Genomic DNA, 27,320 nt, shown 5'->3' with positions numbered 1-27,320 from the left:
CATGGATAATATTTGGAATTAGCATCCCCTTTACGTAACGTACATTGTTTTATTGTTTTGTTTATCTTGGCATTTTTGATCATTTGGATGAAGGAGTAAATGAATCTTTTTCAACCATTTTGTTGCAAAAACTGTTTTGAAATTGTATTTGATTCCCATCTTTGGCTTTAAGTTTCAATAATTTACATTTTTTAACTAAAAAAAACATGTTAGAGCATACAAATCTAGTACACCAATTATTTTTACTAGATTATCGAATCTTTACGTAAACGCTATATTTTTTTCGAATTTGAAGGGAGGGGATTTCAAACTCCTGGTTGGAATAAAACTCAAAGAAACTTGACAATGATCCGAAGAAGAAAAAAAGAAGTGTTGTTTGAGTTTAGTTTGGGAAAAATTCGACTAATCATTGAATACTAGCCACTCCTTTATCTAAGCATTCATGGATGTGATTAACACCATAATTTTTTTTTACCTCCAAGTGTATCTATTACCATTGAATGATATTGCATGAGCATGGATAATATTCGAAATTAGCATCTCCTTTACGTAAGTACATCGCTTTACTCTTTTGTTTATCTTGGCATTTTTTATCATTTGAGTGAAGGAGTAAATGAATCTTTTTCAACCATTTGCATTTGCAAAAAAATGTTTTGAAATTGTGTTTGATTCCCAACTTTGGCTTTAACTTTCAATAATTTACATTTCTTAACTAAAACAAGCATGTTAGAGCATGCAAATCTAGTACACCAATTATTTTTTACTAGATTATCGAATATTTACGTAAACACTATATTTTTTTTTCAGATTCAAAGGGAGGGGATTTCAAACTCCCAGTTGGAAAAAAAACTCAAAGAAATTTAATAATGATCCGAAGAAGAAAAAAAAAGTGTTTTTTGAGTTTAGTTTGGGGAAATTCAACTAATCACCGAATACTAGCCACTCCTTTATATAAGCGTTCATGAATGTGATTATCACCATAATTCTTTTTTTACCTCCTTCAGTAGTACAAATGAAATTAAGGAGATTATTCACTACATTTGTTCGACTAAATTTGAAGTGTGTACCACCTATTTTATCTATGTCACTACTGATTTCATTCAAATCACCAAGTAATATAATTGAGGGAGATAAAACTATTAATATAAATTATAAATAATAGAGTTTTTTTGTCAGAGACAACCTTTTAAAAACAGTTTTTTTGCTAAAGACAACCTTTTAAATTTTTTTGGGCAACTTCAAACCTTAATGAATTTTTTTTTGTTGAAAACAACCTTAACCTCATTTCCGGTGTTGACTCGCCGGATTCCGGTGTGACTCCACTTAATGAGTCACGTGACTTCATTAAACCCAATTCTCCCCCCCCCCCCCCATTTCCCTCCTTTTCCCCACCTCCTTACATCCATCCCACCTTTTCCCCACCCCCCTAACATTCATCCCACCTTTTCCCACCCCCTAACATCCAACTTCCATTACTGCTCTTCCAACTCCCCTTTCTCGCCATTACTAAACTGGAGGATTGGAGAAGCTACGAATTAATGCACTCAACCACCGAAATGGTACAATTGACATAAATTCGTAATGGCAAAAGACCCTAAATTGCGACAAACTGAAAAAATCCACATTAAAGGGTATTTGGAACTTACCTTTAATTGCACGCTCACAAACCAATCCTGTTGTGCAAGAAATTTACCTCCCTACACAAACAGAAGATGAAGAGTTGAGATTCTTCAAGCTTTGGGAAAAATGGAGAATGAGGAAAAGAGAGAGAAAGGTGAAGATGAATGTTAGGGAGTGGAAAAAGGAGGAAAATGAGGGAAAGAATTGGGTTTAATGAAGTCACGTGACTCATTAAGTGGAGTCAACACCGGAATCCGGCGAGTCAACATCGGAAACAAGGTTAAGGTTGTTTTCAACAATTTTTTTTTATTAAGGTTTGAAGTTGCCCAAAAATATTTAAAAAATTGTCTTTCTTAAAAAAATTCCTCCAAAACAAAAAATGTGGCTGCTGGGATTCGAGCCCAGGTCTCCACGGCCACAACGTGGAATTCTAACCACTAAACTACAGCCACTTTTGTTAATAAAAATATCATACACAGATATGTATTGTTTATCAAAATCACAGCAAAGTGTCTGAAATGGTTACAAAATAAAAGTATTACTACCAAGTACCAAGATTAGAAATCATCAGTCATTGACGCTCCCAAGAAAATGCTTACCTCCACATCCACCATCATCACTTCTCCTCATGCACTCATTTTCTCTCTCCTCTTACCAACACTCACACTCTTATCTCTCTCCTCACCTTCATCTTCTTCCCTCAATGATTCTCTCACCTACATTTGGCCGTTGCCGGAATATTTCACTTCCGGCGACGAAACTCTCACCGTCGATCCCGACCTTTCACTCTCTTTTTCCGGCGGTTCTCCGATCATCTCCGACGCTTTTTTCCGGTACAAACGCCTTATTTTCACTCACGCTTTTAAAATTCCCGCTGGATTTCGCTCTCTCCGGTTCAGTGGTCCCAGTTTTGACATCGGCGTTCTTCAGATCGTTGTTCACTCTTCCAGTGAAGAGGTTTCAATTTTAAATTAATATTTTTTTTTATTAAAATTAAATGCATTCTTTAGGTTATAATTGTTTGGAATTGTCAGCTTCAACTTGGAGTGGACGAGAGCTACATTTTGAAGATATCTGGGAGAGATGATCACTCCATTGTTGGAGTCATCACGATTGAGGTTAGTTTTTGACTTTTTTTGTTATCTAAAACACATCTTTGACCTTTTATACATTGAAGGAAAATTTATTAGAAACAGCATTTTTTCAATGCAAGTTGGGAAAATAAGGCTCCAAAAGATTTTCTTGGTGAGGAACAACATTGATAGTTGATACATTCCGGCATTGACCCAAGTATTTCCGACGTTGACTCATTAAAACCAAACATGGGAAGGGAATGTGAGTTGCATCCATTATGTATCAACCCCATTTTTCGGCATCGAGCAAGTATTTTCCGACGTTGACTTCATGAGTATATGTTGGGATAATGGAGGAACCTTAACATAAGAGATGCAATGAATCAACGCCGAAATATATGTGGTCAATGTTGGTCAAGGGTACTCCTCACAAAAAAATTATTTTAAGGTCTTCTTTTGGCAATATTTTTTTAAAGATTGTTAACTTGTATTGAAAAGGTTGTTTATGAGTTTTGACAAAATTTCCTATGTTTAATTATGTATGTAATTATGTAAAAATAGTTTTTCCTCCGTTTTGCAACATAAGGGGAGGCACATTGATATAAATATATGATGTGAGGAGAGAGATAAAAAAGGGACCATGTGATGAGGAGAAAGATACAAATAAGAAATAACTAATATTTAAAAGAGATAATGTTGCAACTAAACTGAAACACCAATAATTAAAAAACTAGAACGTGTTGCAAGAGAAAGGAGGAAGTTCAGAAATTGATGTTTTGGATAATACATATCGAGACGAATCTAACCTAATTTCCAGGTGACTATGTCCTTAGGCTTTATTATACATTGATGAGAATTTACTGTTAAAGTTTGTTTGATTTTGAAGAAAAGCAAATGGCAAGTCAATGGAGGGAATAACATATTTTTTATTTATTTAAAGAAATTCCTGTTTCCCTCAAAAGAAGAAAAAAAGTAAAAAATTCCAGTTCTTTTGGTAATGCAAAATTGAAAAGTGATTCTTTTTTCTATTATTTTTTCGTTTTTGGATGAGAATTTGATAGAGGGAGTTGTTGACTTGTTGTAGCTTGGGCGGATGTAATTTCATCATGGATAGACATAGAATATATTTTGTGATAGGATTGTGGCCGAGCTACTTTGGTTACGCAATTCTGTGACTGAAATCATACTAACTGAGCTAATTTCATTTCATCCAAAAAAAGGTAAGAAAATGGGAATGAGGCTGATGTTTTTCTTGCTCTATCTGTAGGCCAATACTGTATATGGTGCATTGCGGGCATTAGAGGTATGCACTTTGTAATACATTTCTGGCCATGTCTTATTCAAGATGGATTTTTTAGTGCTTATGGTAAGGCCTCCGTTGGTGGATTGCATGTGAGTTTGTGAATTAGAAGTTCATAACTGCATGTAGTATATATAAAACGTCAATAATGAAAGTTCGCCCTTCATATTCCCTTGTACTTGGGAAAAACTATGCGCGTATTTGGGGTAAGAAGACTGCTTAGAATGTGGATTGTATAAATATGCCAAGGCGAATATTTTTTTAATGTTGTATGTGTTTCAGAATTTATGTCATAGTCCTCTGCAATTAATGCGCCAAGAAGCCGCTATGAGAGTAGTTATTCAGATAAAGAGACTCAAGATGTGAGGAATGTCTCTTTGACTCCTTAATTTTCTTTAAGGGGTTGATTGTTCTTATACCATTGCATATCATGCAGTTTGTACGGTTTTATGCACTGGTATGCTCAAATCTGCAGTTCTTATTGCTTTTTATCCATATTACGGAACAAGCTGTAAATCTTTTTAAGTATTTGTATATGGGCGTTGGCTTTTTCCACGAGGGAGGAGAGTTGGACTATCACAAATTTATTTGACAATAGGAGTAAACTCCCTAAGCTCATAAAGTGGTAATATTCATTATTCTCTCATCTTCTTGAATGCGGCAGAATTCACCTGCATACTCACATATTTGCTCTTTCACATTAGAAAATACGGAAGTGAAATGAAGTTTCCCTTATGCTGGTACCTTTGCTATATAACGTGAGAGAGATGGAAATAGATGGAGTTTTAAGAAGTGCCTTTCATCTTTTCCCCTTATCTTGATACAAGTAAGAACATCTACAAATAAATTCATTTAGGGAAGTTCCTCTTTTTGCTTGCCGAGAATACATTAAACATCCTTCTGTTCTCTTTCTTTTTTTCTCCCTGAAATTTTTCTTTAAATTTATTGTGCAGACTTTCAGCCAGTTATGCACATTTGATTATATATCAAAAACTGTGAAAGTTTTCAAGGCTCCTTGGTATATTCAAGACAAACCAAGGTTTGCATATCGTGGACTTCTTATTGGTAAGCGAAAACATTTCTAAATTCCAGTACCACAAATGCCAATATCGACTGTCCTTGAGCTGCCACTACCCCAATCAGAAAAAAGAACAAAAATTAATTGCTCTGCCTAAAAATTTTCATCTGCTGTCATTCCTCTCTTACATTTGTTACTTCCTTGCAGATACTTCTCGACATTATTTACCCTTAAATGTTATCAAGCATATAATTGATTCCATGTCATATGCTAAACTTGTAAGTCTTCTTCCAACTTTTCTATTTTCATGTGTTTTCTTTAGCGTATGAGATATACTGTTTTCCTGTCTTGCTGCCTCTTAAGTTGTTTGTGAACCTTATGTTCGAAATTTTTGTTCAGTAGAATGTTCTTCATTGGCATATCGTGGATGAGGAGTCTTTTCCTCTTGAAACACCGTCGTATCCATATTTGTGGAAGGATTCATACTCAAAGTCGGAACGATACACAGTTGAGGATGCTTATGAAATCGTTAAGTATGTTCTCATTATCGTTTTCTTTGTATCATAACTTGTTAAGCATTTCTTGTTTATCTCCTAAGCTCTTGGTAGTTGAAGTAGTGAAAGGGAAGGTCAGAAAAGTGATTGGAACTGATTCTTGTCTGTAGTGGGTTTGCTCTATAGCCCTGCTGCATTGTTGATGTTTTCATTGGTACTCCATTATTCATCTTGCTGAAAATGTTTATTGTTATTGACCACTCCTTTGGTATCATTATGACCTACCCTCCACTCCGTTTTGACATTTTCTATGTTTTTGCTCCCTCCCTCTTCTTTGTCTCTTGATCAGGGACTGCATGATAGCTAATTCTGTTGCTTTCTTAGTTTCTCTCTTACTAACTAATTTTTTCACCCTCTTGTGTCTATGTGATGGCTTACTTGCAGCTTTGCAAAGACAAGAGGTACGCCTTATCATTTACTTTGTGTTTTTCCCCCATCACTTTCCTTCTATGGGTCACTCCGGAGTTAAATTTGGCGTTAAATCATAAAATTAGATCTAGTATTCCACATTTGTCATCTTTCTTGGCCATTAGCTTAGCATGTAAAAGGCTCTTGTGGTTTGCCTAGGCCTGATAAACTCATAAGCAGTGAAATGCCAACTTCATCCCATCAAGCAATCCTGGCGCAATCTAGACAATGAGGCGCACCCTTCTCTTCATTCTTCCCCCCATTTATTTACCTTTTCTCATTTCTCTTGATACTACTACTTTAAACATAATCTTCCTACCTTCTCAATATGAGCTTTTAATGCAAATTTCAAGTGAAAGTCAATGTGATCATTCTTGCATAAACATTGACTGTTGGACTTTGTGTGCTTGATGTGCATGCCTTAAGATAACACCTCATGTCTCTGGAGCCCTTACTGTCTTGGAGCACCTTGCGGCTTGCGCTTTTTAAACCATGGGCCCTTTCTGTGTGCTATATCTATCTATATTTTTGTGCTAAACTGCTTATAAGGTTTCTAGCTTTACAATACTCCATACTTGTGGCAGGTATTAATGTCATGCCAGAGATAGATGTTCCTGGTCATGCTGAATCATGGTATGTAATTTCCTTGTACGGCCTTTATCTTTTGTATATAATTAAGCTTGAACCTCCATAAGTGAAGCTACCCCGATAAGGAAAGTCCCATATCTATTAATGCTATCCAGGCTATCAGTTTACTTGCAACTGTTGGAAGCCTATATATCTTCTGAAATATTCATACGATGTTTGGTTCTTTTTGTCAATTTGAATTGAAAGAATGACCCTTGGGATTTATTTTCCTTTCTGTTACTTAGTCTCCTATGTGACCTGGCTCAGTATCTTTTGCGGTTGCTTTAAACTGCCTCTGATGCATCCTTCCTTTCTTGTAGCTTTTAATTATATGACGAAATTAGAACCCATGAAAAGACTTCCCTGCCATATATTATTTTGTGAAGATGCTTGTAAATGTTGTGTCTGTGCTGATAAGCTCAAAGTCTATCACTTGGGTTAATCTCTGATGATTATCAGTAGTTCTCATACTGTTGAATTCCAATCCCAATATCAGGACTTGTTCCTCTATGCAGGGGTGTTGGCTATCCTGATCTCTGGCCTTCTTCTTCTTGTAAAGAGCCACTTGATGTTTCTAAAAATTTTACTTTCGATGTGGTTTCTGGCATTTTGACAGGTCAGATCTTCAACTCACACTCTCACAGATATGACCTATAATAAATCTAAACTGATTGGCTCTAGACCCTTAAATCTCACTTTAAGTCAGCATCCTCAGATGATTGTTTAATTAAAAATCAAATTACTAATTAGTCATATCACAATGTTCAATGAAATGTCATATTATAGATGCTCCCGTGTGTCGCAATTCATGACATGATATACACTTGTATCTTGCAGATCTGAAAAAGATCTTCCCATTTGAGCTATTCCACTTAGGAGGTGATGAGGTTAATACAGGTATACTGAGAATATTATTTTTGAAAAGCTTACTATTCATTATGCCATAATTAGACCCTGATTGATCAAGTAAATACAACAATGATCAAGTAGCAAATGCATCATATTATGCTTTACTCACATATGTATACCCGAAGTCCTTGTAACCTCCTTAAAGGATGCAACACATTTATTCTTTGATTACTTCCTCACTGTCTCTAAGTTGAAATATTTAGACTTAGCACTATGGATAATGCACAATTTTAACCATTGATATCTTTAATTATGTACTACTCCCTCCGTCCTAGAATACTCTTTACACTTTTCTTTTTTATGTGTCCCAAATACTCTTTAGACTTCTATTTTAGGATATGACCCACTATTATTTTAATCATTCTACCTTTTAACTATTGAAAAGTAGATGTGATAAGAGTTAGTAGTTAGTAAAAGTAGTATTATTTCAGTTTAAAGAGAGAAAATGTGGGTCATGGTTAGAGTTGATAAGTAATACGAGTGGTATTATTTTACTTAAAGGAGAAAGAATATGGGCCAATAGTTAAAAGGTAGAATGATTCAAATAATAGTGGGTCATATCCTAAAATAGAAGTATAAAGAGTATTCTGGAACAAATAAAAAAAAGGAAAGTGTAAAGAGGATTCTGGGACGGATGAAGTATTTTTTTTCTGCCACCAATGCACGGAAACGTGTGAAATTTCCGTTTCCTCCGTGGAGGAAACGAACAAGATCTTCATTTCGTCCATGTAGGAAACGCAATTTCACCTTGTTACAACGGTAAAGAAACGAAATTCCGTTTCCTCAACGGTGGAATCGAAGATCATGGAGGAAACGAAGATCTTGTTCGTTTCCTCTATGGAGGAAACAAAATCTCGTTTCGTTACCTTGCATTATTGAAAATCTCTTAATTCGCACATTATTGAAAACATTTTGATAATTAGTAGTAATTTTCTGATTAGTATAGTCATGAAAATCTGTTAATGTTGTTAATGAACATTTGTTATTAGCTTGTGTAAGTATATATTTAGTTAATATTAAGTTTAACTTTTTCTAAATATGTTTGCGTATTATAAGAATTATTCTGATAATTAGTTGTTTTTTTTATTAGCAAATAATAATCTTGTAAAAATTTGCTAATTTTGTTAATGGATGTATATTAAATATTTAGTTAATATTAATAGTTGTGATTAATTGAGTAATTTGTTGTTACGACAAGTAAGTGATTGATTTAATTAGCCTATATTAGTGATTATTGCATGTCAATTGTGATTAAATGTTGTCGAAATCTATGAAGCACGAGTACGCCTCCTTTAGACCGAATCCCGTACCGGGGACGAGGATAGGTCGGGGAGGGGTACGGCCCAAAAACGTCCCCAAAACGAACCTGGTTGGTGGGGACGCCGAGCTCATGTGGGGGTACGCCTTGGCTGTAAACTGAAGACGTCTTGTGGACGGGTTTAGAGGCTATGCAACGTCCCCAAGCATTTTCTCTCTTTCTTCATCTTCTTCACCTTCATTTTTTTCTTCTCTTTTTCTGCCATTAGAAACCTTCAGCTTCTTTTCTCCCTTCTTGACCTTTGTTTTCTCTATTATGATTTCTAATTTCTCTCTCTACTCTTTTGCTTTATAGTTTCTGACTCAATATGTCGACATATTTTGCTAACTTTGCCTTACTTTTTGCGAACTTTGCCTTGCTTTTTAGTTTCTATCATGACTGTCAAAAGTGATTGTTGTACTTATATTATAAATATAATATTTAAATACTTCATATGAGAGAGTAGGAGAAGAGGAGAGACACATCATTCAAACTTTCACCGCTAAAGTTAATATACAACTGTCATCAAGTCATTAATTCTTCCTCCCTTTCTTTTAAATTTTTAGTTATTACTCATAAAAAATTTGAGCTCACTTTTAACTAAAGAAAAATCGTACAACGTGTTCCTTATTTTCCGAATTTTGCTTCAAACATTAATAAAAATGTTCACTCACCTCAAAAAGAAAAAGTAGTATTTTATTTACGGTTTTTTCACCAAGTACCCCCGAGTTTTCAGAAAATTCACCTGGTACCCTCCAAGTTTTCAAAATACACGGGGTACCCCTAAGTTACAAACAAATACACTCAGATACCCCTAATGACTAACGGCGTTAACCGTCATTAGTCTTAACCCTAATCAACCGTTAGTTTTAACCTTAAACACGAAAATAATTCCTAATTAAACCCTAACCTCTAACTTCTAACCCTAACCCTAACCCCCCTCCCCCACTCTCCCACACAACCCCCACCCCCCACCCCAGCCCCCCCCCCCCCACCCCGTGGCAGCCTCCCTCCCCTACCCGTCGCACCCCGTCGAATTACCCTCCCCTCCCCCTGCCCCGTCGCCACCCCCTCCCTCGACGAATTCCGCACTCCCTTCCCCGACCCCCGACGAATTTCGCATCCCTCCCCCACCCCCCGTCGAATCCCCCTCCTCCCCACCCCCTGTTGAATCCCCCTACCTTGCTCTACTCCAGTTCGAAGACGAAGGAGAGAAGGTTGAGCGCGACAGTAGTGGGGCAGCTCGCCGGCGATTTTGGGCTCGCGACGGGAAGCTCGCCGACAACTGGGCTCTTGGATTCTAGGCTCGCGACACGGATGTGGGAGGGGGAGGGGTGGGGTGGGAGAGGGGGGTTGCGGGTGTGGGGGAGGGGGCTGTTGGGGTGGTGGGAGGGTGGGGGAAGGGGTGGTGGGAGGGTGGGGAAAGGGTGGTGGGAGGATTAGGGTTTAGGGTTAGGGTTAGGGTTAGGGTTAGAAGTTAGAGGTTATGGTTTAATTAGGAGTTAGATTTTAGGGTTTAGGGTTAAAATTAACGGTTAATTAGAGTTAAGACTAACGACGGTTAACGCTGTTAGTCATTAAGGGTATCTGAGTGTATTAGTTTGTAACTTAGGGGTACCCGGTGTATTTTGAAAACTTGGGGGGTACCAGGTGAATTTTCTGAAAACTCGGGGGTACATGGTGAAAAAACCGTTTTATTTATGGTAGTGACTTATATATGAATATTAATTTATAAATTTAATTTTTAATTTTTTTTGCCGAATCCAAGCTGTACCCGTTTTCGAAAATTTTAATTTTGCCGTTTTTCGTCCCTTTACCCGTATCCATGCTACCTAGGTCGAAATAGTAAGTGTTAAAATGTTTTAGATTTATTTGCTGGATTTTGGGGGTGATTATATAGAATATAATCACATGTTTTATAATGAAGCGCTTTGGCTCAGAAAAATGAAGTGCAAGCTTGGGTTAAAACAAGGGCACGTGAAATTAGGTTTGTGATGGTAATTTCGTCAAATCATAGACTTTAGCATAGTGGTCGAGAATATGTTTATATGAAATGTAACCGAGGTATGCCATACCTCATCGAGGTGATGGTAGGAATCTTAACGTAATAAAACGTGTAAAGCGGGAGTTAAAATAGAGTTTTTGCATTACACTGATTGAACATGATGGGTGATCAAAATAGAGATAAGGGGAATGCACAATCACGAGTTCATTCACTATCGTGAGGGCCACCCACCCATGAGCGGCCTTAGTACGGCTAAAGTTTTTGCTGGCGATATGATTAAGTCACACGTTAGGCGTGCTAGTATCATGAAAGCTGTGAATGAGAAATATTCCGATGATCATACAAATATGAGACATTTCTATAAACTGAAAGAAAAAGATTGAAAGGAAGTAATGGATGGTAGAGACATGATGCAACAATTCATTCACCTTGCTCGAGAGCACGACTACCTTCATTGGATAAGACAAGACGAGAAGACAAATATAATGACACAGATGTTCATGGTGTACCCTCGGTCACCAAATAACCTCCGTACTTATCCGTATGTTGGTATGGATACAACGTACAAAACCAACAAGTATAACATGCCTTTTCTGGAGCTCGGATGACACTTTGTAATAAGAACTTTATGGTTTTTATTCTTCAACAACCAACGAAACAGTTGATAGTTACAATTGCGTGTTGAACAAGTTTAAGTTGCTTATCGGGGTGAATGTTGTCATGTTACATTCATAACTGACCGTGATTTGGGTTTTATGAAAGCGATTTGGGAAGTGTTTCCTAACTCTGCGCATTTGTTATGATAACATATCAACAAAATCGAAAAATGCAAGGTAACAAAACGAAATTTCCTTTCCTCCATGGAGGAAACGAACAAGATCTTCGTTTCCTCCATTACGAACAAGATCTTCGATTCTTCCATGGAGGAAACAAAATTTAGTTTCATTACCATGGTAACAAGGTAAAATTTCGTTTTGTCCATGGAAGAAACGAACATCTTGTTTGTTTCCTCCATGGAGGAAACGGAAATTTCATACGCTTCGGAAAAAAATATATTAAAGAATAACCACATTTTGTTTCGTTGATGATGGCGGCATTGACGGTTCTTCGTCGGACATTGTGTTGCTCCGGTGGTGGTGGTGCTGTGATAGTGGTGTTGCTCCAGTGGTGGTGGTGCTCCTGTGGTGGTGGTTGTTTGCGAGTGTACCTCTGGTGGTGGTGTGGTGGTGCGAGTGTTGCTCCGGTGGTGGTAATGCGAGAGGTGAGAAAGTAGGAGTGGGGTGAAGTTGGATGAAAGGTGAGAGAGTAAGAGTGGGGGGAAAGGGAAGGTATGGGGGGCGTTTAAAGGAAAAATACGGATGACAAATAATGATAGGGTATATGTAGGGGCTGTTTAGGGATGTATTGAAATTAATACGGACGATTTGTAGTAAATACGGACGGTAAATAATAATGTCCTAAAAAAAAAATATGGTCCAACCCTCGAAGTGAGGCATGTGAATAGTTCGATAGTCAAAACATTGCAATATTAGGAGGAAGCATTGAATGTAAGTTTCTTAAACAAAATTAGATGATCTCATAGAGAATATGCCATGATTTCCTTATTCGAAACAAACTATTTACTCACTAAGTATCATATAGTTCCTTAAAAAACTTTACTACTTGAACTTTACTAAAAGGAATTAAAGTTATACCCTTCATATCTTTCTAACATCCCTTGGTCTGTGTTTGGTTGATACTAGCTGACAGGGTCTCCCCTTTTGAGTTGAGGCTCTACAACTCAAATACCACTTTTTAGACCTCTTAGTGACTGGATTTCTTATTAGTAATCCACTAACCTTTAGGTTCTGTGTTGCTGGCTTCGAGACGACTCTTGTCTTTGGCTTTCTTATGTTTTGACACTTTAGCTTATTAATTTTGAAACAAGGAGCCGTCCGCTGTTTCCTCTTAGACATTTCAGTCCTTCAAGAATGAAATGTTAAATCTAAGTGTTGTCTTAGGAGATATTGTTTACTTAAGAGCCAATTTTTCGTTGGGACTGAGATTTTTGATGCCGCCATGGTATCATTAACAGTGACGAGTTAGTGGTTAGGTTAAAGTAAGGTGTCTTAAGCTAGAATGAATGTTATTAGTACATTGTGTAAAGGATTGTAGTAATGTAGTGCTTTGAATTCTTCTTCCCTTAAAGGTTTCTATTAGATGTAGAATCTGAATTGTTATTGTGCTTTTATCTTTTGACAGACTGTTGGAATTCTACAGCACACATAAAGCAATGGTAAGTTCTTTTTTTTTTTTTTTTTTTCCCCTTTATCCATGATATTGTGCCTCATGTTGTAAAAATTTGACTTTCAGTTTCAATTGGCCGCAGTATTTAGATACCCTTTTTGTGTCTCATGGATAAAATAATACACACATACTACAATTAAGCCAAGGGGGTACCACCCATATACTAAAGGAGGGCACACATTCAGGGCTTTTATATTGCAGCGACGGTCCTACTTAAGTGTACACTATCGGAGTATGTGTAAAGAACGGTGGTTTCATGTTTTATGATTTTATATCAGCCTTTTTTCCCCCTAACAGCTATATCAGCTCGTTTGGCTCAATTGCAGGTTAAGTTAAAAATCTTGTATGTATCGGCCTATACAATACATATGGACTGAGTTTTAAAGCTCTGATAAGGTAAATAACTCATGCCGATAAGGGATCATGTAACATTTTATCTACAAAATCAAGAAAGAGCAAGTGCCACTCAAATTCAAAGCTTGACTCTAGATATACAATAACTTAAAGCAAAATCTTCAGCCCTATGCCTGAAAGCTTAAACAAGTAGTTGGTTTCTTCTTTCCAGGTGCACCACTACTTTGGGAATAGATTTATCCTTCATACTTTGCAATCCAACCTTTCTTCATCCTTGTTTTTGGAGGCACATGATTGGTAGAACTAGGTCGCAGTCAAGGCTAATGATAAGTGCGAAAGAGAGATAACCCAAAGACAAAAGTGTGAAGGATGATCAATTCTCCCTTGATTTATGAGATACACTACAACTTCTCTTTAGAGTATTCTCCTCTAAAATCTTCTTAATGATGGTTGCTTATCAAAAAGAAGAGCTCTAGGAAAAGTTTTTGTCTTCCAAATGGTATCATTAGAAAAATCTAAAAGAAATCTATAAGATCTCGATGAAAAGGGAAGCAATCTTATCATGCTACTGTGAAATCCCTTCACATCAATCTTCTCAAGAAAAAAAAAGACGCTCCAATCCACGAGTGTGATTTCAACTATTACAAAGTCTTGGAAGAGAATGCTTCTCATTACCATTACACACTAACACCTCTCTGATAGTAGCCTTCTTAAGTAAGAGAATTTTCAGTCTTTGAGGGTTGATTCCCATATCAAACGATAAATCAAAAAAAAAAAAAAAAATCATGTCAAACACTTTGTACCTTGAACTCAACCAAGGATATGCAAGTGTCCTAAACTGGATTTTTATGTCTACTTTATGAGAGGAAAAGACTTTGCTTCACCACCCTATGTTAACTAGACCATATTGGTGATTTTGATAATTTCTTTTACTGAACCTTTCTTGAAATGTGAACTTTCTGAGCCCTTTCCTTCAAAGCCTCATTCATTGTTGATAGGGGTGTAATACAAAGATGGTTATTATGCTTTAAGCGATATACATTTGTGCATTAAGTGTTATCCTCACCTAAACCTTGCTGAATTGAAGTTTTGAAAACTTATTGGAACTTATATTTACAACTTGTTGAATTTTATATGATGTGAAGTTTCCTAAGATTTGTCTTGTTAAAGTGAAGAGAAATCATCCTTAATACAATGAGAGCCCTTTTGATAATCTTCTTTTTGTATCCCATGGGGATTTTCCTTTAATTTTCTCTATCTGTAGACAACCTGGGATTGTGAACATGTGCATAAAGTAATCTTACTTCTTGGATAGCGTGCTTTTGTCAATGTTAATCTACCCTTCCCTGGTAAACGCTTTGGTTTTCCCGAATAGATTATCACTTGATGGAGAACCAAGTGGAGACTCATATAGAACATGGAAGGAACTCCAACCCATAGCTAAGACATCAACGGAGGTCCCCAAATTTGGAGTCTCACCAACTAGCAAGAGTACACTCTTTTGTAAAATTGACTTCTAGTCCAACATTGCTTTAATAATCGGAAGAGAACATTTAAAAGAAACAAATTTACCCTCATGAGGCTTGCAAAAACTAGAGTATTATTGTCGAATGGGAGATATGAAATCATGAGCTGTAGAAAGATGATTTGTAATGCATACCAAAAGATCTACTTTAAGGAGGAATTGGATTGTGTTTGGTGGGAGGTGAAGATTATTTTTTGCTATGTGAAAAAGTCCATGCTGATTATTTTTCCAATAATCACTCTTATTTGCCTTGTTCTATGTTTTAAAGAACCTCTTAAGAAATGTTTTTGACTTAAGGGGGTATGAGATTAACAAGCTAGAAGGGTCGCATTTAGTTGTGAAGGAACAATAACTATTTAGTACATTTGGAATAGCAAATTTGAACTTATCTCAAAGCAATTTTTTCCACGTCAACTACAGATTCATGATTCCCTACTCCAAACAGATTCATGATTCTCATTTCAAAGAGCATCTTTTGTACCTAATTGACTATAGCCTATGAAATTGGAATCAGGTTAGTGGATGGTGGTTGTAACTAAGAGATACATCAAGAGTCTTGTGAGTCAAGGAAATCCCATTCAAACTCAAAGTTGATATTTAATTAAGTAGCTAGTAGGCCAGCTCTTCTTTGTGGCATTGACTACCATTGAATGTGCAACCTTACAGAATAGAGAATGCCAAGATTAAGTTAACAAAAACAAGGTGGGTTTCCCCCATTGAAGTTAAGACATGAAAGATAATGTTTCGATGGTTTGGACCTGTTCAAAGGCAACATGCGTAATATATTATTGTTTAGTGGATGTGTAAATATTATGTTACCGAATGTGATTGAAGAAAGGTAGAGCTAAAAAGAGTTAGTATGAGGTGATCAAACATGATATAAGTCATGGACAACATATGGAGGATATGGCTTGTGACAGGAAGTTTTCATGCTCAAGGATTCATGTTCGTGAATCGTGATCCCTAAGTAATGTTTTTTTTTTGTTTGGGGGGGGGGGGGTGGTTGTCATCCTCTTAGACTTTTTAGGCCCTTAGCATGATCGTGTCCTCTTGGGGATATTCTACTCCCACTCATGTGTATTACTAAGATTAATTGACTTGCCTTTTCTTTTATATTAATTCTTACTAATGTGTGTTATCTCTTTATGTTCAAGTGCTCACTTTATCTCTGTATCATATCACAATAATGTGTATTTGTGTTAGTTTTCATGATGGTGGTGGTGTTAATATCTTGATATTAGTTTTATATTCCTCTTATTTGGAAATAATAATTAGATATACTTTTTGAATATCCAGGAAAAAGTGTCTAAGTTTCCTAAAAGTTTCCTAAAAGAATTGAGTTATTGGATTTTGTAATAGACATGTACTATTAAGTGCACACTTGGTTTTTTTCGGTCGTTAAACTTCACAAACTTTGACCTTTTTCCTTAACTAATTATGAGCAAAATATTATCTTGTGGGACCTTATTATCTTGTTTTAAATGTGTATTTTCAAGATATCAACTTTCTATAATTTCTACTAATACGTAAAAAAAAGACTAAAGGCCAAAAGCATGCATGGGAGACTCTGAAAAAAAAGGTTTTTTCACCAGGTATCCATGAGGCTTCTTAATATTCACTTGGTACCCTCGTGTTTTCCAAAATTCACTATGTACCCCTACCTGAAGTGACCCTACCACTAACTTCTGTTAAATATAACTCTAAAAAAAACTTAATTAACCTTATTTCCTAGCCCTACCCTAACCCCTAACACTAACCCTAACCCTCCTACCACCGCAGCCCCTCCACCACAACCCCTCCCCCCACCGCAACCCCTCCCCAACCCCAGCCCTCGCGCAGCGATTCCCTCAACCCAGCCTCGCTGCGCAACGATTCCCCCCACCCCATCCCACCGGCCACCGCGCAACGATTACCCCCCACCCTGTCGAATTCCGCGTTCCCCTCCCCCCACCCCCTCGATTGCGCAAAAAATCGACTCAGGGGAGGTGCTACGCGAAATTTGATGGGGGGTGGGGGAGGGTAGTGCGAAACTCGACGGGAGGTGGGGGGAGGGGAGCGCAGAATGCGACGGGGAAGGTGGGGTGGGGGAATCGTTGTGCGAGGGGTGGGAGGGGTGGGGGTGAGGGGAGGCGTTGCGCGAAGGGTAGAGGTGGGGGGAGGGGCTGCGGTGGGGAGAGGCAGGGGTGGTGGGAGGGGATGCGGTGGTGGTGGGGTTAAGGTGAGGTGGGTCAGGTGGTGGGTTTTGGGTGGTTAGGGTGAGGTGGGGTTAGGTAGGGGGTTAGGGGTTAGGGAGAGAGATAGGTTAATTAGGTTTTTAAAGTATTAATTAAGTTGAATTAGAGTTAATTAGGATTAATTAGGTTAGTTAGGGGTTAATTTGGTTGATTTAACCTTAATGACTAACGGAGTTGACAGCGTTAGTCATTAAAGATATTCTAAGTATTTTTCAAAACCTCAAGGGCACCAAGTGAATTGTTGAAAACGCGAGGGTACCAGTTGAATATTGTGAAACATGTGGTGAAAAAACCGTAAAAAAAACTCATGTGTTTCACTTATTGAAAACAGTAGGAAGTATAAGATTTGGTGAAAGAAGGGAAGGATACAAGTTCTCAAAATGTTGGTAAAATTATGGTGAATTCTTAAGTTTGAGGGGATGGAGTGACTTCTATAAATGGAAGGAAAGATATACACACGCATGGGACCACTCACGTTAAACAACTTTTCTCTTTTTTTATTTTAACATAATTATTAACACAAAACCCTACTTCTGACTCCCTCCTACTCCTTGCCAGCATTCATTTTGGAGCGGAAGAAGTATATGTAGAGGGAGGGGGTATTAAGCTACTAAATTTTTTTCCTATTGCTTTCCAAGAGTTTACATTTTCTATGAGCCCTCCAAGTTTGGGCTAAGTTACTGACAAGGTGCATATATATATGCAAGTCCTAGACCATATTGTTGTCAGAATCCATTTTGGGTTGTCCAAATTATATTGAAGAAATCGAATGAGAGGTTCATCATAGTCAAGTCATTGTGCTTGTGCTCTGACATTCAATCTTGTGATTAACATTGTACACTTACTTATATTTGTTGAAATTTTGGTGATGAAATATGGCTCTATTAACAAAATTTTGCATTACTATATATGTCAAAGCAGCATAAAAGAAACTTGATGGAAAAAGTTTAGTAGTTATGTCAGTAGTACTAAGGGGCGGATACAGCGTGGGTAGAGTGGGTTCAATTGAACCCACACGGATCGATGGTAAAAAAAGCCCATTTTTACAGGAAAAAAACAAGGATCATATAAAGAGAAGTTAAACAATGCATCATGTCATACGCTTGTAGCTCAGTGGTACAGTCTGCATTTAATCTTGGGGGCTGTTGTTAATCAAGGTCGTGGGAACGAATCCCAGCAACAGCATGAGTTATACTTTTAGTTTTTTTTTCTTCTCCTTTTTTTTCTCACCCTTTGGTGTTAATTTTTTAATGCCCCCCTTTGTGTTTTAATACTAGTTTACTACCCTTTGTGTTTTAATACTAGTTCACTACAGCTTAAGTGTTTCTTTTCTTGTTTTTTTTGTTAATACTATTTTTCCTTTTTTCTCACCCTTTGTTTTTCATTTTTTGATGCCCCTTTGTGCTTTATTACTAGTTTACTACAACTTAAGTGTTTCTCTTCTTGTATTTTTTGTTGTTAATACTATCTGTTTATCTTCTTCATTTCACCCGTGAGAATTTTGGGAGTTTCCTTACTTATTTTTCCCAAAGACAACTCTATCAAAATTATCAATATAAGATAAATATACCAGAGTTTTAATTAATTGGTTTATTGATTGAAGTTTGTATATATATGCTTAATTTCAATATTTAATATTAAAGATAAGAGGTTTAAGGACATATTTGTTTATCTTTGAAAAAAAATTAACTCAAAATACTATCAAGAGTACAACTCTTTTTATCGCTTTTTAATATAAGTATTAATATTAAATTTTCGCCGTATGCGAATAATTTTGACTTTAAGTTTGAACAAGTTCGAACCCACGTGGTTCAATTTCTGGATCCGCCACTCGTAGTACTAATATATTTAAAGAATGAAATTATAGGAACATGATATCTATTCGAGGAACTGTTCAAATCTTGATTAACATTTCATTCATGGCTTTAGAATTTTCAAGGTGAGGTACTTTGTGTGTGTTTAATTATCAAGTGTTCTCTTTCCTCCTTTCTATCCCCCCGATATTTTTTTTATGTATCTAAGAGATGCTTTACTACAATCACTGTGAAGTAGTTTGTCCATGGAATTTGTATATTAACTTCTTTGATGCAGGTTGCATGACCGTAATATGACTCGAAAAGACGCCTACCAGTATTTCGTACTTAAAGCTCAGGAAATAGCTATTACAAATAATCGAACACCTGTCAACTGGTATGCTCTTTGTATGCTACATAAAATTTGTCCTTGGATGCCAAACAAAACACAAAAGGCCCACTGCACAAGTGTCCTCCCCAGCTTACCTATGCTTTGAAGAGAGGCAGGCAGAATGAATATGACTTATTTCTTTAAAAAGTAAAACATTGAAAAAGAATCTTCTCTTTGTCCCATTTTGTTTGCCTTGTTTTAATTGAGGTCTAAAGTTTGTTCACCGTGATATGTAACTCAGTATGCATGTTAATTTACTATGAAAAACTGATCATGTGAGATGCAATAAAAAAGAAAGCTTTCACAAATTTGTCTTTATATAACTATACTTTCATTATTGATCACAATTAAAGGTCAAAAGTTTGGCTCTCTAACACCACTGTCAAATGGGGAAAATAAACTAGGCGAAAGTGAGTGTTTCAATGTGAAATGCCATGAGATGAGTTAGCATCAGTCAATAAATATGCAGGGTCATCTTGGTAAAAGTGATCTACTTTTGAGGGAAGAACAAGATGACTGCGAATTGTCAACTGCTGACAATTTCTGTTTCTTTTATCTACTTCCTCTGCTCCCATTTAATTGCAACACTTCCAGTTTCATGCTTAACTATGCACAATTTACATTATTAATATCTTTAGTAATTTTTTTTAATTAAAAAAATTATATTTTAATACTATACATTGAGACAAATCCAGCAAGATCCCAAATGACTATATTTTTCCATACATATGAAACACAAAAACTAGTTATATGAGTGATTGTGAATAGTGCCAAAACTGAGTGTTGCAGTTAAATGGGAGTGGAAGTACTTCAGCAGCTTGTGTTTTAGAGCCATACAATGACCTTGCATGTGCCACTCTTTGCTTTTCGTACCAGATGGAAATTACCTTGTCTGAAATCAGTTAATTTTTCATTTTAGGGAAGAAACGTTTATAAGTTTCCCGACAAAACTAAATCCAAGAACGATTGTGCATAACTGGTAAGCTAACTTAAACTTTTACGTCTTCTTGTAAGGTTCTCGTGTATGTAATCATATAACCTGTGCAAATTGGTGATAGGCTGGTCTCTGGAATCTGTCCTAAGGCTGTCGCTAAAGGTTTTAGATGTATATTCAGCAATCAGGATGTTTGGTACCTTGATCATTTAGATGTTCCCTGGCAACCTGTCTACAAGGCAGATCCCTTGGAGAATATTACTGATGTCACTCAGCAAAAGTTAATTCTTGGAGGAGAAGTTTGCATGTGGGGTGAGACAGCTGATACTTCAGATATTCAGCAAACTATATGGCCACGAGCAGCTGCTGCTGCAGGTATGTACATGAGTTACATCTCTTGACAAAAAAAGAAAAAGAAAATTGCAGTGTGCTAATCATGCTCACCAGTTCAGAATTCCTTGTCTGACGTTTATCTGGCAGAAAATTTTAGGCATTGAACTTTGATATGAATTGGGGGTTTATAGCATTTGTGCCAAGAGTTATTCTGTTGAGGCGTTGATAGACCACCATTATCTTTATAGGATGTGCTAGTTGCGGCACTGAGATTGCCTATTTGTGATCTGGAGGTCATAGGTTTAAGTTATCTTAAGTCTCCTGGAAAGGGCAAAGGTGAAGCTTTGTGCTTTTGAAGCCTGTTCGAGACCCTGATTTGGTGGACACCTCTAGCATAGCTTTGCTCCTCCTGTTGGTTTCATTCACCAGCATATTTTGTGAGGTTAGCTGGAGATTTGGGGTTTGAATTTTGAAACATCATGAAATGAAGTAGTTCATAACAAATGAAGATTTCGAATAGGTAATCTTGGTTTTATTGGTTGAGACTTGAGACTTGAGACTTGAGAGTGATAAAGACTAGATACTTAGCATACAGATTACAGAGTGAGATTAGGACATAAGTACAAAACCATCCCTGTCTCAATTAATTGTATCATGCCTGTCTGTAGTCAAGGAACATGGATATTGCACCCTTTTATTGGTTTTCTAATTTTTTTGTTGAGAGGTTGGTGGTCCTAATCTCATCTCATTGCCTTCCTGTTAGTTATTTGTGCAGTAAGATTCTTAATGAAACATTTCAATTTTGAGTTTTTTTGTTCTGTTCTTCAGAAAGATGATGGCGTATGATTATTTTCCTAGCTTTCATAATGTGTAGAAAGCAGTTTCCATGTTAAATTGTTCATTCACCTTGATAAATATCATAGAGTCTGCCAGGCTTGATAGGATAGTGCCTGCGGTCTTAAAATTGTGTCTTTATGTGTTTGTATATGGCTATATGCTTCTGCTTATTTCTTGATATTCAATCTACCTTTACCATCCAGAACGCTTATGGAGCAGGAGAGGTGCTACATCTGAAGGAAATATAAGCATAACAGCTCTACCCCGACTGCATTACTTCAGATGCCTCCTGAATATGCGTGGGGTTCAAGCTGCTCCTGTCACTAACTATTATGCTCGACGTCCTCCTACTGGTCCAGGATCTTGTTATGAACAATGATCGTGGGATTATCTATGTACAGTTGTTATGATGGTCGCACAAAACTACTGATGAGCTCCAATTTGTGGTAATTGTTCAAACAAGTTGATATGGAGCTTGAAGTGCATGCTGAGTTGCTGACAGCCCAGAAGCTTGTTTCGTCGTTGTGCATATACCTTATTAAAATGTACTTGTGGGATTTGGGTTTGTTTGTTCGGCTGATTGGGGATGCTCTAGGGTTGTGGATATGGATCGGCATTCGGAATCCGAATGTTACCTTACCTGCCTTTATTTTGGTGCATAGATTCTGGAAATCTACCCCTCTGTATTACCTCAGACTTCCTTTGAACTTTGTTGCTGCTTTTATTTTTCTTTCAATTTCTTCCAATATTGTATCATTTGTGGAATTTTCCTTGAGATAAGGTGGCCTACTTGTATCTTTACCTTTGTAATAAAAAAAGTGTTTTTCTATGATATATTTGTGCTTTTTAAAATTCTATAATGTACCCCTAATGTTTTTTTTATTCTACATTGTACCCTTGTATTTTTTAAGTTTTCTACAAAATACCCCTAGTGTGTATTAATAAAAACGAACCTTAATGATTTTTGAATTTCCACCCAAACCTTCGTTTAGTACAATCTACTCCCACCCAAACCTCCCCATTTCCTCCACCCCAGCCCCACACCCGCCGCAGCTCCCAACCCTCTCCCCCTACCAACCCAGCCCCCTCCCCTTCTTTGTTGCAGCCCCCTTGCCAGCCTAGCCACCTACCCCTCTCCTTCGATTTCTCGTAACCCCAACCCCCTCTCTAATTTCCCGCACCCGCACCCCCTCCCCTTCGATTTCCTGTGGCCCCCACCCTTCCCCCTCGATTTCCTGCAGCCCCCAACCCCTCCCCCTTGATTTCCCGCATCAATTTTTGATGCATCGTGCAGTTGCAGATGGAAGAGAGAGATATGAGTGTTGATTTTGCGTTGAAACATGATTGACTCTAAGTTGATTTTTTTACAAAAACAATGACGAATGTGGTGGTGGTTGTTACTCATTGCTGCGATGCGAGGGAGGGAAAGGGTGGAGGGGAGAGGGGGCTTGCGGGAAATTGAAGGGGAGGGGGAGGGGGTGGTGGCTGGCGGTGGTCATGGTGGTTGCGGGGGTGGAGGGGAGGGGGAGGGGGAGGGGATGGGGGTTGGTAGGGGGGAAGGTTGAGAGAGAAGCCCAAAGATGCAAAGAGAATTTAAAGGTAAACGTTATGTACACTTAAGATAGGGGTATTATGTAGAAAACATTAAAAACTTAAGGGTATTGTGTAGAAAAAAAAACATTAGGGGTATAACGTAGAATTTCAAAAAAAAATACAGGGATATATCATAGAAAAAATCACATACGGTGTGACATGAGCTGTGAAGTAAAGTACATATGTTCGAGCCATAAGGCAACACTGCGTTATGTTACTTGTATGGTTGAACATCGTTGATTTTGTTTAAGCGGATTTTTGCCTTAGCGACACAAATCAATATTAGGACAACAACAACTACATTAAAACGATAAATGCAAAGGGGATCAAAGGAACATGCCACAAGGAAATATTGACGCAGAAAAATTTTGATGAAGATATATAGGTAAAAAGACCGCGGGTGGAGATGAGTCCACCAATCCACTGTATGTATATGACGTTCAAGGTGAACGACAGTCAATATACCCTAGGATGATTATTCTAAGTACAATAGTTTGATAGGAATGTAATGGAAAGAATAGCTTAAAATGTAAAGTGTTTACGACTGTTGTGAAACAATGATTGCTCTTGCTTGTACGAGTGATATGTATGCTTGTAGCCCTTTCTTCTTTTACTTCATAGCCTTTATATAGCGTTCACCTTCTTCAACGTGCGCCCAAAAATATAAGAAGTACTTAACTAAGGTCATGGGATAATATCCTTGCTTCCTTGGCACATTCCTTGACGGCTTACTAAGCCATTTGCACCGATTGGGTTTGACAAGACTTAGTCACCCTTATTCTCCGGCAATTAGTTGTCTTTTGACCAAGTCTTTGCGTCATATCATTGTTGTTTGCGTCAACGTCGTTCCTTCCTTGCGTCAATACCAATCATTAAAAGTCAGCCATAACAATTTACCCCCAATTGTTACAATAAGGATTACGTTAAAGTCATAAATCAATTGATACGTTGACACTTGAAACCATTTGATAATCAGGACAGTCATGCGATAAATTAACTTCTAACAAGACAACTTTTGCAAAAGATAACTCAAGAGTCATATGTAAAAGATAAGCTATTAAAGATAATAAATTCTCTTTGACAATTAAAATATATCCGTTGCTAATGATCAAAATAACATTATAAAAAGCCATGCCAGTTGAGCCAACACCTTTGGCTTTTTCTCTAGAAATTTCTGGGGAACTTCGAACCGCCTTAAATTCCGACACTTTTAGCTCCGATTTGTGCAAATTTCTTACTTTTTCTTCGAACCACATGAGCGTCCAGAAGATTGTCCCGACGATTGGGTTGTCCTTTATGTTTACCCTTTTAAAGTAGGTCTTAGGCTACCCTTTCCACCCATAGTCAGAGATCTTCTGCAAGTTTTCCAAATTAGCTCGGGAAAGATAATGCATGGGGGGTCCTTAGCGTCGTTGATGGAGCAACATCCACCTGGGACAAATATTTCACCCTTTAGGACTTTATGTACTGCTATGCGATTAGGGTTAAAGGGAAAAACAGGTTAGCCTTACACGCCAGAGCGAAAAGAAACGCGCTAGTCGAAGGGGTACCGTCGAACGACAGAGGCTGGAAGAATCGTTACATCTTTGTGAAAAAATCGTCTCTTGGTGATTGAGGGAGTTCCTTAATCGAAGGTTGAAATATAGAAGGTTCGTGAATTTCCTTGTGATTTTTCTGAACGTCTGGTTGTTAACATTATTCTTACGTTGCTTTTTTCGCAGATTTGGACCCAAAACTGCTAGTACGCAATGAAGTATCAGAAAAAGGTGCAGGGAGTTCTTAGAATTTGGTGAAGAAGAATGATCGTTCAAGAAAATTGTTGTTGTTGACCAAGGCTGTTGCTCCTCAATGGCGTCAGGTAAATATACCACTCCATGAGTCGTTGGATACTATCTTTGTAATTTATTTTGAATATACCCACTTTTTGTGCGACAGATTCTTCGCAATCACGACAGAGGGGATCTACGGACGGTCGTGCCCTAGCTAAGGGTCTTAGAAAGAGAAAGAGGGGGAACAGAACATTCTACTGCGTCATCTACCACAACGTCTGACAAACAGAGACATCATGATGTCGTCCACGTCGAGGATGACGACGCTGCCATTATCACCAAAAAGTTCGTAAGTCTGAATTATCTGCCCCTCATGACAAAGACGGACTATCATACTCCGTGACAGCTCCTAACTATTTTATGTCGTCAAACAAGTCAATCTGGCCTGAAGCGGAGAAATTCCTCTTTCTGGAGCTGAGGATCGTTTGCGAGACCGTCTTACGCCAGGGTTAATGTCAGATGGTTTAGAGATGATATTCAAGGTGTCATAGTGACTCATACTCTTGTTTTTTTTTTTTTACCTCTGTTCATAATGATTTCTAACTGTGGTCTTTGTGCACCAGGCTCGTCGCAACATTTTTTAATGGTTAAGAAGGAGATATAATCGCTTTACCAAAGCCTGATGTGATGAGAAGAATGAAGCGGTTTTGAAAGAGAAGGACGCAGAAATAAAGAGGGTTTGTCTTGAAATGACAAAGGTGACAAAGGCTCTGAAGAAGAACGGGGATGAACTAGAGGGTCTAAGGAAGAAGGCTCCAGACGTTGAAGAGGCCTCACGGATTGAAATTGAGGCGTTACAGGTACAAGTCGCTGCGCAAAAGAACGAGCTGGATGGAATGGAAGTTTAGGTGACCACAACGATCAGGGCCAAACTTATGTATGAATATATAATGGGGCGTAAGTGTAGTGGGAACGTCATAAGGAAATTTATCTGTACCTCAAATGGGTAGGCTCGATGAAGGACTTGATGAGACAGAACGATCTGGTTAAAACGAATGCAGAGTCTTCTCTGAGTGTTGGTCAGCAAGAGGATGATGTCTTTGCTACAAGTGCAACATTGATGACGTATGACATTTCACAGGACAACGATTCAGAGATGGGAATTGTGCCTGTTCCAGTATGGAATAAATGCTGATGGATGACAGGCTAAAGTCGTATCGCCAAACCAAAATTAATCCTAAAGTCCTCTAACAAATAATAGTCAGGGAAGTAGGGTCGAATCCACAGGGAAAAACAGTGTTCTTTTCCTAATTGTCGATCAAATCTAGATTATAGGGAACAAGTGTTGTTGGTCATTACACTAAACTAGACAATAACTAAATCAGGAATATCAATAATAAAAAGCCTAGGGTATGGGTTAACTAGTGAACAATAATTCCAGGATGAAACACAACAATCAATAATTAATAATGCAGTTAAACAGGTTAATTTGTTCTCTCGAATCGAAATCAACCATAGAATAATATTAACAAGCTCTCGCAATTTATCAATACCAAAACTACCTATTGAAACTAGCCTTAATATCAGGTTTCTACCTCTCAGCGCATAACCTAATATTGCAATACTATAACAATCAAATCTGGCCAAATAAGATTGAATAGAGATAATACATTCGATAGGAATCAACAAACATCATCAAGTATCAATACTTTATAAACATCCCTTCATGAATAATCATGGATCCCCTAAACCCTAGAAATAGACTACTCAATCATATTTGAAACAAATATACTGATGCTGAAATAAGCAAACATGATGAATAAATAATCAAGAACAAAGCAAGAATCATAAGGGAGGAGAAAGAATACCAATTGTAGAAACATTCTTGTGAAATTCACACTTCTATTGAAAGTTCAATGAATCAAAAATGAGAAAGAGTAATACTAGGGTTCTTAGGTAATTAAAAAGCGCTTAGAAACTAAAAGTCGAAACTCTAATAATGAAACATAGTCCTTTTAATTAAAAAGGATAAGTATTTATATCTCCATCAAAAACTGGCGCAACACGTGCTAAAAAAAAAATGCCTCAAAAGATCACGCCCGACCAACCCTGCGAATTCCGCCCAACCAACCCTGCGAATTCCGCTCGACCAACCCTGCGGATTCCGCCCGACCATGCGGTCATCAGGTATCCAATTGCTTCGTCGCGCCCGACTGGGCGGATGGGCGGATTCCAGCTTCTTCATTTCACGTATCCTCGTCTCATCCGACCAACCCGGGCGGTTCTCGCCCGGTCGAGCCCGCAAGTAAAATTTATTGGCATCTTTCAAGTCTCAGAATTTAGATAAGTTAAGTTGCCCGACCAACCCGGGCGGATGTCTCCCGGTCGGTCCCTCATCAGCTTTTGACGCGCAAAATCCGGTCTTCAAATTATCACAACTTCTGCATTAGTTGTCGGAAT

General features: G+C 37.7%; 1 protein-coding gene, 1 long non-coding RNA gene and 1 other non-coding gene across 6 annotated transcripts; 2 read left to right on the top strand and 1 right to left on the bottom strand.

Moving 5' to 3' along the window:
• Positions 1-2,000: 2,000 nt before the first annotated feature.
• On the bottom strand, positions 2,001-2,072 carry TRNAH-GUG (transfer RNA histidin (anticodon GUG)). Its single transcript has one exon. It is a non-coding gene; the product is annotated as a tRNA-His (tRNA).
• LOC104886953 (beta-hexosaminidase 1) lies at positions 2,048-22,332 on the top strand. Of its 3 annotated transcripts, XM_048638945.2 has the most exons (16): positions 2,051-2,577; positions 2,655-2,738; positions 3,961-3,996; positions 4,947-5,058; positions 5,219-5,289; positions 5,414-5,544; positions 5,950-5,966; positions 6,558-6,606; positions 7,116-7,216; positions 7,438-7,497; positions 13,053-13,086; positions 19,078-19,149; positions 19,302-19,400; positions 20,314-20,373; positions 20,453-20,703; positions 21,702-22,332. In XM_048638945.2, the coding sequence occupies exons 1-16, from the start codon at positions 2,212-2,214 to the stop codon at positions 21,875-21,877; spliced, it is 1,719 nt and encodes a 572-aa protein (XP_048494902.1). In that variant the 5' UTR covers positions 2,051-2,211; the 3' UTR covers positions 21,878-22,332. The 3 variants fall into 3 exon arrangements, with proteins under 3 accessions (XP_057248562.1, XP_048494902.1, XP_010669816.2); XM_010671514.4 differs by lacking the exon at positions 19,078-19,149 and having other exon boundaries at positions 2,059-2,577; XM_057392579.1 differs by lacking the exons at positions 5,950-5,966; positions 6,558-6,606 and having other exon boundaries at positions 2,048-2,577.
• Positions 22,333-24,231: 1,899 nt separating this feature from the next.
• On the top strand, positions 24,232-26,398 carry LOC125495187 (uncharacterized). 2 transcript variants are annotated; one of them, XR_007271877.2, is made up of 4 exons: positions 24,232-24,740; positions 24,813-24,949; positions 25,027-25,402; positions 25,484-26,398. It is a non-coding gene; the product is annotated as an uncharacterized LOC125495187 (long non-coding RNA). The 2 variants fall into 2 exon arrangements; XR_007271876.2 differs by having other exon boundaries at positions 25,027-26,398.
• The last annotated feature ends 922 nt before the right edge of the window (positions 26,399-27,320 follow it).

This window comes from Beta vulgaris, chromosome 2 (genome assembly GCF_026745355.1).
Source record: "Beta vulgaris subsp. vulgaris cultivar EL10 chromosome 2, EL10.2, whole genome shotgun sequence".
NCBI classification, from domain to species: domain Eukaryota; kingdom Viridiplantae; phylum Streptophyta; class Magnoliopsida; order Caryophyllales; family Amaranthaceae; genus Beta; species Beta vulgaris.
Note: the sequence above shows the minus strand (reverse complement) of the source record. Positions and strands in the feature narration are given on the sequence as shown.

Bases quoted from the DNA above. Each gene is read 5' to 3' on its own strand.
- LOC104886953 (XM_048638945.2), top strand. From the start codon at position 2,212: ATGCTTACCTCCACATCCACCATCATCACTTCTCCTCATGCACTCATT. The intron at 7,217-7,437 runs GTCAGATCTTCA...TGTATCTTGCAG, and splicing joins GGTTTCTGGCATTTTGACAG to ATCTGAAAAAGATCTTCCCA. The intron at 20,704-21,701 runs GTATGTACATGA...TTTACCATCCAG, and splicing joins ACGAGCAGCTGCTGCTGCAG to AACGCTTATGGAGCAGGAGA.